Below are 14231 nucleotides of genomic sequence, written 5' to 3' on the forward strand. Positions count from 1 at the left end.
TGGTCGCACTGCACAGGAGACATTTTTGAGATTCTGGGCATGGTTGGCTGTTTCCATAGAGATTCAGGACTTTACACTGCAGAGAAAAATGAGTCCACAGTATGACAGGAGCAGAAAACACCAAGAAACTGCTCGGGATCCATGTTTACAATGTTCACCGTGCTGGTTTAGCGTGCTAACGTTTTCCAGTTACAACTGAACACTGAGGCAATCCTCGGTAAGGATGGCTGACGATTGATGTGGAGCTAACAGATCTTTACATTTTAGATTTCAAGAGCGTCTCATTGGGTCTGCAGGTTTGTGATCATACATGCGTGTTTGCCGAGGCTGCTGTAGAGCGCGGGGCTGATCGACGTTAATCTAGATTTGGTTTGGAAATCTGTTCTAAAGCAATACCAGATCTTGACATCTTCTCCCTCGGCTGGTTGAGGTGTCAATTAAAGTAAATGAAGTGGTATCGTGTGTGTGTGTGTGTGTGTGTGTGTGTGTGAGGAGAGGGAGGGGAGATGATGGCGGTGCTTAGGATGCTGTGCGAGTTCGTACGTTAGGTGTCCTCTCTCTCCTGACATCCTGATAACATCAGGGCTCATCTCAGACGGCCCCACATCTTGTCAAGCGGCGGACGAAATAATCAATATCCATCAGCGTATGTGTCCTCTCGTCTTGTGTGTCCGTGCATGCCACCCTGCCAGTGATTTCCACAGAGACTCACAGGCCAAATCTGCTTCAATCTAATCGTTCTTTCTTTAACCGAAAAAACAAAAAACGAAGAATCTATCTTTCTTTCTGTCTGCCTGCGGCCACTTCTCCAAACAAGGTCCCGATTTCAAGCACTACAAATTAGGAGACATAAGAAATTAGACGATGTGAGAGTGGAGGAAGATGCGCAGAACAGCAGAAAGGCGCTTAGTGCTTAGTAAGAAGGGTGAAAATATAGTATCCTAAATATAGGAGCCTCGACTGTTGCACTCGCTAAAAAGAAAGAAGCAAATGGGAGAAACAGCAACAGCATTTTCGAAGAATTGCTTCGAAGTTGTGTATATCTCACAGTGATATTCTACATCATAGAGTCCTCCCAACCTTGTGGCAACATACTGGGGACGTAAATAAGGCAAAACCTTTTTCGCCCAGCGTCTCTGTTGGACCTCAGTAATAGTTTTTCAGCTGAGCGGAAGCAAATCCCTGCAGCGAAAGCTTTCCTAGAAGCTGAGTAAGAAGCAGATTAATGCCTGAATAACCTGTTTGATGATCACAGATTTGAGCAGTGCTGCTCGGGTGTCCATAAATCTATCGAATGTGTTCGGCGCTGGGAGTTTGGTGATTTCATGGCTATTGGAGGTTGGTGCCAGAGAACGCAATTTGTATGTCAAAGATCACAAAAGCACTGATTTATTTCACCTCATTGCAAGAATATTTGCTGTTAAAATGCTGGAGTGGCCCATAAATGAAAAGTCACAGTGGGAAATTAATTTCATCTCAGCCACTCGCAGTTTTTAAACCACAAAATGTTTAGAAGAGACGGATTAACGAGGAATGATGAAAAAAGAGTGAGATAAAAGAACCACATTAAAGAAAAAAATCTTGGTTTTGCTACTTTGAAAACTCAAATAAAAGGAGAAAACCTTGCTGTATTAGTTTAAAAAAGCACCACTTGGTATCACACATTAAGGAAAATGTGCAGTGTTTCATTATCACGTATGCTACCACTTTACTACCTCTGTAGCTTTGCAAGTATTACTTTTTCTATTCTGGTCTTAAGTAACTTACTTTTATTTCCAGCATACTAATAATCTTATTGCTTTTCTGCTATAGGCACGACATTTCTTATATAATTTTGTTTTTCATTTTTTGCTCAATATTTGGCAGAAGACTTTCCATTGGGATTAATAAGGTTTTATTTTATCTTAAATGTGGAGGAAAATAAAGTAAAACATCGTAGATATTATGAGCTTTATGTTTTAATGTTGTTATTGTTGTGGGTCCATGTCTTCTGAAACTTTAATCCTCTGTTGTGTGCTTCATTTTACAATGAATTTTTATCCAGAAAGACGACCCAATAGGGGCATTTAGTACCTAAATACACTCAAATCACAGCCCTGGAATTGCAGATGAGCAAACATTTAGCTTGCACTCCAGAAAACACAAACTAGTTGCACATGGGAACAGTTGCTCAAAACAAAATATAAGATTACATGCAAATAGTCGGCAAGTATGAGATAAGCGAGGAAATGGGATTATTGGAGGGCCGGAGCAGAGAGTGCAGAGCGGAAGAGATGAGGAGGAGGAGGAGGATGGACAGCCGATAATTAGAAAGGAGGCGTTTAGTGGCTAATTAAGCGGAAATGGCAGCCGAAGACTGTTGTGAAGACCTTTATTACTGAACATATAGGTTCAGAATCCATTGACCTGAAGTATACCACATATGTCCCTACAGCATTCCTGTGTTACTTATAACTGACAAAAGAAGGGGAAAATAGTACTTTAATTTGAAAAAATCCAGATTTATGAATAACCACTTCAATGCAAATGACCCAACAAGTCCTCCAACTCATACGACCACACAGGTCGTATGTAACGTGCACCGGAATACGACCCATGAGAGCGTATTTACGTTAGCGCGCCTACGGGGAAAAGGAACGCATTACGGGATTTAATTCGCGAAACGGTTTTCCCTCGCAAAATGGCTTTTTCCGCACTTTTGCAACACTATTTTAGGGTTAGGGTTAGGGTTAGGGATAGTGTTAGGTAAAATTTTGTTCATGGTGACATTTCAGCTGCGACACCGGAGTGTCGATATTTACTCAACCGCTAGAGGTCACTTAACTTCAAAACGTAACACTCGGTCGTAATACGGGCGTGTACAGATGACCTATGTGGTCGCTTTTTCTATGAGGACAGGCTCAAATGACCAGTTGTCAGTATCAGTGTGTACTGTATATGTCTGCTTGGGTTGCAGATTTTTCCACTTCAAGTATTACACAACCAATGCAACCATAATATATGCACAGATTAACAAGCTCTGTATTAGGCACATTAAATTATTGTGCATTATTGCACATAAAATACAAAAATATACATAATGAATAAAATCACAGCCGATGTGCAGCCGATGTGAAGTTAGAGTATTTATATCTGATAATTTCCACTCATCTGTTGTCACCTACATAAGAAAAATTAACCTTGACAAAAATAGTTAAAATATATAAATTCCATTTCTGATGTCATATGTACTGATGTCATGCACTAGCAATTTAGACAAATCACTTGCATGTGAAAGTAATTACCATTTTTACCTCAAACTAAATGCAAGTACAGCTGTTTAACATTTGGGGAAAAAACTCTTTCCTTCGAGTATTTATGTCCTGTTACAAAAAAAGACGTTTAAATTAACAGATGCCCAAAATCATTTACAGTACTGCAAATTGGTTTTCTCGTGCGACATGTTTTGCAAAGGCTGAGGGGGGGGGGGAAGGAAGGTTTGTGAATGAATTTTTCGTGTAGACTTAAGCGGCTCTCTGCTTTGCTAAATCAGGAAGTGACAAATTGAAAAGCGCTGCTGATTTCAGCGATTTTCATTATCCAGCGTGAATGAGTTTGATGAAACTCAGAGGACAGCGACACAGACAGCAGATAATTAAGAGGGAGGCGTTTAGTGGCTAATTACACAGCGACAGGAGCAGCAGAGCAGCCAGAGGCAGAGCTGCAGACCTCTCCGCTGCACAAACCGACGTTTCCACCTGCTGATTCCAGAGGAAACCCGACAGACAGCAGGTTAAAAACGCTGCTCTATTTAACCATTACACAGCCGAGATAAAACATGACTGTAAATGGACTGCAGCAAGAAGGAAACAAGGCAAGAAAGAAGGAATATTACAGCAACACATACGAAAGATGAAGTGATTACGGACAGAAAAGGAAAAAATAATACAGGACAAGAGATGAAGCCGGTAGGATAGTCGGGAAGGGGGAAAAAATAAATAAAAGGTCGAGGCAAGAAAGTAGTAAAGGGAATTGGGTAGAAAAGTACTGAAGCAAAGAAAGTAAAGAATGAAATGAGAGATATAGGAAGAACCAATGAGAAGAATGTGGTTGAAAAGAAAAGAGTGACGGAGTGGAAAATGAAGGAAAAGTGTGACGGGGAAAGACTACAAAGCAGGCAAATGGTCGAGGACGGAAAGTGAGAAATGTGGGGCGATTATCAGTCTCTCGCAGTTGGTCTTTGGTGACATTTTTGATCCTGAAAGCAGCTGAAGCTCAAACAAATGAAAGAACAAAATCAGCTCAAAACAGCCCGCGGGTCCCTCAGGTCAGATTCTCACTGTAAATGTCAAACTCTGCTTTTCAGCTTCCTCTGGTACATCTCTTCCAAAAAACCTGAACATTTCGACCAAACTATGAAAAGACAGAGTTATTTCTCATCATGACTGTGGCGTGTTGGATTTACAGCTCTACAATCTTTACCACATGCAGAAAATCTTTCTCTTGCTTCTTTTCAAAGCAAATATCATGAAGCAAACTTTGTTTTGAAGTTCATATATCTAGGTTAGATATATATTCTGACATGATTAAGCTGTCAAGCTGTCTCCATATTGGTCTGTGATCTAAAGCTGACATTCTCCTAACTACAATATATACCCAAAGATCAGAGAGAATCCTCAGAACTGAAGCTAGCATTGCTTGCATGAACTGCTGCTCTGTTGGTGTCACTTTTCCTGACATCAGTAAACCTTCCTCGCAAAGTAAGTCATCTCCAGTGTGTCTCTCTGTGTCTGCCTCCTTGTACTCTCTCAACCTTGCTGAACTTCCACAACAAATTCCATGTCTGTTTGGTGCCTAGAATCTTGTGATCTTACCTGCACCACTTTCCCCTGAGGGCTTTCAGAGAAGACCAGGACCTGGTTGTAGAGAGGATCCAGAGACTTCCTCACTGACTTGGTCTTCTTCTTGGCCACACAGATCCCGTTCTCCAGGAGGTAAACTTTGATGTAGGCCGCTGCAACGACAAAAGACAGGAAGAATTAAACCTGAACTCTGCAACTCTGCTTTAAATCCGAATTTTGGGTGACTTTGGTTTAGTCTGGCAATATGCAAAGATTTAGAATTGGTATGTTTCGGGTAGGAGCAAAGTCCTTATAGGAGAGAGACGAGGCAGCCATCTTGGTCAGTTATTCAGGGTTAACAAGACCAGGACCATAGCTAAATTAATAGTAAGAGAGCCTTAGCTGCAATTTGAGTGTCCACTAGGAAATGAAAACTGCTTGTGTAGTATAACCATTCAAATCTGATTTAAAACAAAGTTCATGAAAACACACGCATTTGTTTAAACAGTATCAGCACGAATGGTTAGATGTTTCCCAGATCAACTTGGACAAAGTAGATGATTGGCTTTTAGAAGGAAGGGGGGCGCCATGCATCATACAACCGCCATCTTTTGGGTTATTTTTTCTGAAATCATCAGCATCCCTCTGCTCGAACATCGCTGATTTGCATGAAACTATTTTATCATAAACTGTGGATATTTAACATGGTATCTGTAGGGTTGGAAAATTAAGTTGCATTTATAAATTGTGGTTCAAACATGGACTCAACGTTTTAGGGATGAGAAAAGCAAAACAAAAAACAGGCTGGAAGTGGATCCTATGCTATGCTATAACAATTTCAGGCAAATCAGAGGTGTGGGATCAGATAATGTCCCAAAAATTTTGTGATCTGAGATGGAATGGTCCATATAGATGTCTATGTAAGTGACAAGTATCTCCGTAATAATTGGTAGGAAAAGATTGGACTATGCTGCAGTATAGTAAAAGAGTATAAATCAGTTAGCCTAGCCGCGCTAGACCCAGCTCTGAAGACACAAGGGTCTAGGAACTCTCGACAGAGAGGGAGGTGGGTTAAAAGGTTGTCTATCAAATCACTCTGCAGCAATTGGGTAGGTATACAACCAATCAGTGCAACGAATAGGCTGACGTAGTTCCTAGAGCGCCGGAAATCAGAGGATGCGGTAGTTCAGTGAAGCCTTATTAATACAGTCAATGGGTGAAGCTCAAGTATATTACAGACATGATAACAGAAAGATTATTCAGAGTCGGTGCTAATGGTGCTCAACGACTGTTGTCGTTTTTGTTGTCGACCCTGGCAGAGAATTAAATTCGTTACCGTGGGTTGTCTAGCGCGGCTAGGCTAGTTGTTTCCAGTTGTTTCTGTCAGAATCGTCGCGCCTCTGTTGTCACTTAGTTACGCCCGCCTTCTGACTCTACACTTCATGGTGATTCATCGGCCAGTTTTAGGAGCATCCAACCTCGAGGCTTACCGAGGGTAACTAGACCCACCCTGGCAGAGAATTAAATTCGTTGCCATGGGTTGTCTAGCGCGGCTAGGCTATAAATCAGTATCAACTGGAGTAAAATATAGCAGATGATAGAAGATAGACATTTGAGGGACTGAAACAACCTGCAAGGCAAAGGTCATGTCAAAAAATTTGTTTAACTGTCTAACCGGTACAAAAGGTGCCAAATATAAGTGATCGTGAGACAAACAAGTTAAACAAACTTGTTGCAAGCCAACCCCTTTCCAAAACAGGATTCTCCATTTTGGTGCACTTGTGTTCTGCAGTGAGTTGCACTTGCCAAAATGAAAATGGTACACAGTCTGCACTTTTGTAGTAGCTTTAAGCCATATGGCTTGGTTACAAAATACACTTTATAATGTGATAAAACATGGGTTTCAAGGTGTTGGCCAAGGAATCTTCAGCCTGTAGAGTAGCGAAAGACCAAACTGTCACCCTTATGATCCGTCAAAACTTGCACTACTACCTGAGCTTAATTTGAGATTACGGCTTCATGATTATTCAGATTTTCGCTTTAAACTGTCCCTGTCACACACTGAACAGACAAACATCAATTTTTATTTTGAGTATTTTCCATTCTTGACTGAAATGTGTACACTGTAAGTATGGATGTGCCAGTCAGGCTTGTGGGGGTTTTTTTTGTCTATAAGTGTGCTCCCTACCTGAAACTGAGATAAATTTATCCCAAAATGATTTGTCTGTGATGTTAAGTATGGTAAATGTAGCAGCAAAAGCTATGCAATGCTGTTTTAAAGATAAATCTGACACCTCCTGGTTGAAAATGTCTAATTTATTAGGTGCAATAATTAGAATTTGAATCAGGAGCTGCTAACTCATCCTATGTGATTAGAATGTCACAATGCTGGTATTGTGATGTTTTGTTTTGTTTTTCTTTCACATTGCAAAGCTTAAACCGCTTTAAAGAAGATATATGGCCTAATAATAACACACCGCACATCAGTCTTCCAGTTGTAATTTCATGCCCTGGAGTCAAACTGCGTTGCTAGGTAACATAAGCAGAAACAGTATTACACACCGGAGCATGCACACACACACACACACACACACACACACACACACACACACACACACACACACACACACACACACACACACACACACACTCTCTCTAAAGTGTTTTGTCCAGTATGTTAGATGACAAGATTAAAGATCAGACCTTGGCACACTAAAATCTGAGGCAAGAATCTCTTTTTCTTTACACTATATGTGGAGTTCCTTTCATCTTTCCATCCCCTCTGTTGTCGCCAACATGTTTTCCTTTCATTCATATTCTGACTCTTCTTTGCACTTCTCTCTGTTTAATTTCCTCTGTTCTCTTATCTTTCCTTCATATTTTTTTTTGTTTGTTTCCTATTTTGCTGACGCTGTGTAATTCTTATGCAATTAGGATCAATGACTGGTTTAATATTATGCAACGGAGGGGAAGTACAATCAGATTACAGTGGAAGCGTCCTGACCAGAGTTGATGTGCAGCAATATTAGAAGTCACAACAACAAAGTGCATGTTTCACAACGGTATGAGCGGACAGACAAACGCTCTTCTTGCTTATTCAGTGTATCAGTTCCCCATGTGTGTGTGTTAACTCCCTGAACAATGAAAGCACCATTCCCCCGTCTTCATTCTTGCATTTTTTATATCCTCAAGTACCATAACTGTGATTTTGGAAGCTCTATCCCATTAGGTCTAAAATGTACCCTGCAGGCTGTTGTGTGCGCAGCTGATACCAACTGCCTGATCGTGATGCGTTCGTGTGCAGTGGGAACCGCCATGTTCCGAAACATGGCAGCTGTTTAATGCACAGAAGTAAAGCAGCGTTGTAAATGGAAGAAAAATAACAATCCTAATGTCGTGTTTTGACTCCGAACATCTGGTGTTTTCTGGTTTAAAATGGCATGACATTGAAAACAGCTTTGATTCTTTTTCCCAGCAGATTGCTACAGACCTGGAGGTCCCTTTGAACCTGGTTTCATGGTGAGTCCTCTGGCCTGGACGACCTCCACCTCCAGACCTCCGTTCCGCTCCATCAGACCGATCTCTACATCACCTGGGTTGATGAAAAACAGGTGCACTTAGCCATTAGGATGAAGAAGGTGAGTGAATGTATAAGAATTGTGCGATAATGAACCACTGTGGGGTGTCACGAAGGTTTTCAATGTAATCAATTGTTCCCTGTATCATTTCCAACAGATAAGTGGGATTGTAGCAGGATCTCAATCATGTGATTGTCAGCAGGCAGCTGATGTAGTGTTCACTTGTTGTCATGGTTACAGTGATGCCGTGCCGCTATCTCACAATTATACAGAAATCAGTTGGTACTTTTGTCATTTTGGACCTTCCCTGAAAATTTCATCCAAATCTGTTATTCCGTTTTTGAGTAATGCTGTTAACAGACAGACAGACAGACAGACAGACAGACAGACAGACAGACAGACAAACTATCGATCATCACATAAATCCCTCGTGTTTCTTGGTGGAGTAATAAGAGAAGGTGGTACTTATGTACAGTACATGGAGAGTGTTTAGGATAACTTCATGTAGCTCCAAGTCAGTTTCGAGACAGGATTAGGTTGGTGAAGGTGAGAACCAGATCAAAAATTACGTTTATTCAAGACCAAGACATTTCATTTCATTGTCAAAGAGGTTTTTGTCCAAACCAACTTGCGAGTCAACACACCTCATGGATGTACATTTTCAGTTTCTGTTCCTTCAGTCTATCAATAAATGACATGATGAAAATGGGTCATTATACTTTTCCATCATAATAATTTAATGAATAAAGAAACATCCTGACAGCCTCCCAGCTTTGACCCCCTTCCGCTACATCAATAAATAGATGAAGCAATCATAATACAGTCAGCTTTTTAGCCTCTTTAACTAACTTTTTTTTTGGTGCAGTCTCAGCCCCGTCCTTAACTTCAGTCTGTTCATCCCCAACTTAACATTACTGCATTTTTCATGTAGAAAATGAAAGATCGCCTTCATTTCACTTATTGAATCATGGTTTCAGCTAAATGCCCACCAAAAATGACAAATACATTCCTCTGAAAGTGACAGAGCGCAGATGACAGCCAAGTTATTCTGGGTTCTCTGACATTATATAACGTTGGACTGGACAGCAGGTTTGGAGTGGAGCTGGTCCAGTCAGTGTCACTGTTGTTGGGCCAAGGACAGCGTCTGGCTGCCAGCGAGGAAACTGACCCACTTACAGTAGATCACTGCTGCAGAGGACGGACTGCATACAGTATATCCACCATATACAGCCTGAAATGAATAAATGCAAAAGGGGGGCAATAAGAAAAACAGTAAGACACCACTCTGACTTATGAGGCAGTTATTTGCCGATATGAAATTATTTAAGCGGTGTGTGGGCCCGGTTTTATTAGAGGGTTTCCTAAGATGATTTAAGTTTTTAATCTCCCGATATATAAATATGGAAGAAAGCGAGGGTGGAGTGACTTTTAAGTAGCTTCTTCTTAAGCAACGGCTGAGCTGCAGAGAGTAAATTTTGTCGTCTCTCACCCATGGACGTCGTCGCCAGCGTCTGTCGCCCGACAAACTGCGCCGGTCCCATGCCATCCAGGAAGTCACTGAACTGGGCGTCCGATGCCAGACACATGCCGCTGTAGTTAAGGCTGCGGAGACGAAGAGACGGATGGTTAAACATGACCAGACAGTTCTCAAAGCAGTTCAATTAGTGGGAGAAAGTGAGTCAGACACTGGAAGATAATTACACAATGCAAGAGAAGGGAAACAGACTCCAGACAAAAACAGTCTAGAGGAAGTTAGGAGATAGTGAAAGAAGGAGAGAAAAAAACACAAGAATAAAGAAAAGGACAGATAACTGGAAGTCATTTATCACTTTGGTTTCGGCTTAGTTCAACTCCCAAAATTCTAATTGGCTCTCTGAAACTGAAAAACTACTCAGAGTGTTGGGTCTGAAGTTTGACCCTGTATGTCCTTATTTTCTGTGTGTTTGTGTGCAAAGGAATCAGCTCGGAGTGCTTTGGTGGCCCACTGCCAGGTGCTATAACCGAGTGTGTGTTTGATCTTTATTCATCCCTGCTCTGATGAGACTACTTAGCTGCACATTTAAGGAAACAGGTGTATTATTTTTTAAACCTTTCCAGACGAACTGCAACCTAAATTACCCAGCAGCTTTGTCTTCAATGTGAAATGGAGGGGAAAAAAACCTTTAAAATATTCAATAACTATTATTCCATCAAAGGTACACTTCTCATCCAAAAAAAATGTTGCACACTCTAATATTTCATTGGACTGCCTTTAGCTCTGAGAATGACACGTTTGCCGTCACATCGTTTCGATAAGCTTCTGCAATGTTACAGCATTTATTTGTGTTCAGAGATGCATTGATTTTCTACCAAGATCTTATATTGATGACGGGAGAGTCGGACAAAGTCTTCTCCAGCACATCCCAATAATTCACAATGGGGCTGAGGTCTGGACTCTGTGGAGGTCAATCCATGTGTGAAAATGACGTCTCATGATCCCTGATCCATTCATTCTCAATGTGAGCCCCATGAATCCTGGCATCATCATCTTGGAACATGTCCACACCATCAGGGAAGAAAAACTCCACTGATGTAAAGACCTGGTATTTTTTAGTATACTTAGGTAGTCAGCTGACCTCATTCTTTGGGAACATAACGTTGGTGAACCTGACCAACCCCAGATCATAACCCTAACCCCCACAGGCTGGTAGACACTAGACATGATGAGTTCATCACTTCATCCACTTCTCTTCTTACCCTGATGCCCCCATCACTTTGGAACAGAGTAAATCTGGACTCATCAGACCACATGACCTTCTTCCATTGATCCAGAGTCCAATCTTTATGCTCCATAGCAAACTGAAGCCTTTTCTTTTTCTGATTAGTCTCACTGATCAGTGGTTTTCTTAGAGCTACAGCTGTTTAGTTCCAATCTCTGGAGTTCACTTCGCATAGTGTGTGAATATCTACTGTTGATTTCCTACAATCATCTAAGAGTTTGTTCCGACCACATTTGATCCTCAAAGATGATGGTTCTCCACTATTCTTCAGGTTTTAATAATGTGTTGGATGATTCTTATCCCGATTTTAGTAGTTTCAAAAATCTCCTTAGTTGTTTTGTTCGCTTGATGCAGGCCAATAACATCCTTTATGACCACAGGATATGTCTTCCAACATGGTTCTTTCAGAAATGAGAAACTCCTCACTGCATCAACTAGGGTTAAATAAGTTGTTGCAGCTGAAATTATTCATCACTGCAGTAATTATCCAATGGAAGGCTCTTACCTGTTTGCTCAGTGAAATTCAAGTGGCAACTTTTCTTTGGACGGGCAGTGTATAAATATTTAACATTAACTCCAGAGTGAGCAGTAAAACACTCATCAGTTGCTACAAAATCATTTATAAGGCGGTCCTCCTGTATGATGAACACATCACTTATCTTAGATTAGTGCATTCATGCAGATGTCAGCAGATATTAATGCACAGATGTATAGGAATGAGAACATTATGATGTGTGTAATAAATAAATCAACATGTTGGAGACATTCTAATGAGGTAAAAGCTTTTTGTGCGATGCGTGTGTGTGCATGTGCACACGCATCGAGCGCTGACATGCAATAAGTCAGGCAACATTAGCCGAGTGGGTATTACTGGGTGATAAAATCCTGAGCTTTAGATTATAATGTTAGTGTGCAGGGCACATCGGAGGATTACGCTGCTGTTTCACAGAAATATGACGCTCAATGTAAACTGCATGCCGTAGTCAGAGGACATGCTGGATATATTATACAGGTTTAAGATCTCATGCAGCTCAGTTTTTATGATTATTTTGTGATGAACCATAACTCAGAACGAAAAGATTGTTCATCCTGATGGATGAAGATAAAAAGTTTATAATTATGGAAATATAAATCAGCGAAGGTGAGGATAAGTCCTGCATTTTAGTTGATTTTTATTAAGTAAAGCAATGAAACTGAAAAAATATGTCTTGTCTGTATGATTTGTTATAGGAGGCCTCTAGAGGTAAAATAAAAATCAGCTAAATTTCTTTTTTGCTCATTTTTGTTTTGAATGTAGTCTAATACAAGAACTCACCAACTGCAGTACATAAACAGTGCTGCTCCTTAACCATAAACAGCACAAAGAGAGTTGTATCCTGTCCTTTTCCCATTAGTCCATCTATTAACATGTTTGTTATACCATTGAAATGTAGACTGGAGATTATTTTTCATGAATATAGAGACTTTAGGCATTGAAAGTGCACCTTTTCCACTAAAAAATGTGTTTTTTCTATATTCATTTGAAAATATGAAACTCTTTACAAAATTACAGACAGTTTTGAGTGGTAAAGCTCAACCAGCATAATAATTAAGTTTATACATGATTTTCTCAGACATGATTTTTTGTTAAATGTAACTGCAGTCTGAATTATGTGTCAGAATATGGTGCACCTCAGAGGACTGACCTGAGGTTTGGGCTAAGCTGAGGGAAAGATGCTTATCTGGGTAAATAGTAAAGAAGTAAACCCGTTTCCAGATACTTTTTTAAGTATAATTTTAAGTCCTTCGAGAACCTAAACACAAACATAATGGCCTCACAGTGTAGTGTCATCTCACAAAAAAGGCTACTTTGGATTTTTTTATGAGTTTCTATCCTAACTTGACATTTTACCATTTGAATATAAATGCCATCATTTCATAATTTTATCCTAATTTGTTTCTTTTATTGTCTTTTTAAACAAAAAAAAATCTTGCAACTATCAGTTCAATTCAATTCAATCACAATCATGTCAGACTTGCCACAGACACCTGTCACCGCCATGCAGACAATTCTGTCGTAGTTAGTGTATGAATTCTCACATTGTGGTCGCAAATGTGTTTTGTGTGGTCACAGTGCAGATTTGCAGCTTGAATTAGAGGCTATTTTCATCCAAATTAGGTGAACAGTGGAGGAATAACCACACATTTTATATCTGCCCTCCACTTTTTTAAGGGACCAAAAGTAACTGGACAAACTGACATAAGCATAAATCAAATTGTCACTTTTAATATTTGGTTGTCTGGAACCCACAGATGTCACCAGATGCTGGGTTTGGTCCCTGGTGACGCTTTGCAAGGCCTCTACTGCTGCTCTACTTCCTGCTTGTTCTTAGGGCATTTTCCCCTCAGTTTTGTCTTCAGGAAGTGAAACACATGCTCAGTTGGTTTCATTTCAAATCCATTGTGGTGGTGTACAGAGCTGAAATACTGAAGATTGTGTCCGTGTCCAAACATTTATGGACCTGACGATATAATCTGGGTAGCATCCCCTTCCTTTTAACCCTCCTCTTAGGTTCATTTCTCAGGAAAAATGTTCCTGGGTCACATTTAATTATATAAAAGTGTCAGAAACAAAAAAACAAACAAAAAATCCCAATAAACATTATATATATCTTATTTTTAACTCCATCAGTAAACATTTTATCAATATTTAGGGCAGTGATGTGAAAATACTTTTCACTTTTTTTTGATTTTCTTTTTTAAATTTTAAAATGGATCAATTTGAAGATATTTGCTGCTTTAAAACAGTGCTATATACATTTGCGAAGCTTGCAAATCTGCCATTATCATCAATGTAAACCTAAATGTAAAGAATTTAAACCCTCACAGTGCAAATGAAGCAGAAGGCTAATCGAGGGCCTTAGTGAAGAGTTAGTTCGTTGGAGAAATGGGAATCAATTTAAATTTTACAACTTGAAACTCTGTCTAATTAAATTATCTTATACCTATGAGCCTTCTTTAAAAGTGAGATGCACACTGTAATAATGCTATCAGTTACACAAACACAAAAAAAGTAATTTAGCTCCATCACCACC

The 14231-nt window shown here is 40.0% G+C and overlaps 1 protein-coding gene across 1 annotated transcript in view; it reads right to left on the bottom strand.

Moving 5' to 3' along the window:
* Nucleotides 1-14231, bottom strand: part of rims4 (regulating synaptic membrane exocytosis 4) — a 50781-nt gene that overhangs the window by 1959 nt on the left and 34591 nt on the right. Inside the window, exons 3-5 of the mRNA XM_022208401.2 lie at nt 9888-10000; nt 8311-8412; nt 4854-4993 (exon numbers count right to left, since the gene is read on the bottom strand). Of these exons, the coding sequence (XP_022064093.1) occupies nt 4854-4993; nt 8311-8412; nt 9888-10000 (355 nt within the window). The remainder of the gene's footprint in view (nt 1-4853; nt 4994-8310; nt 8413-9887; nt 10001-14231) is intronic.

This window comes from Acanthochromis polyacanthus, chromosome 5 (genome assembly GCF_021347895.1).
Source record: "Acanthochromis polyacanthus isolate Apoly-LR-REF ecotype Palm Island chromosome 5, KAUST_Apoly_ChrSc, whole genome shotgun sequence".
Taxonomy (NCBI): Eukaryota; Metazoa; Chordata; class Actinopteri; family Pomacentridae; genus Acanthochromis; species Acanthochromis polyacanthus.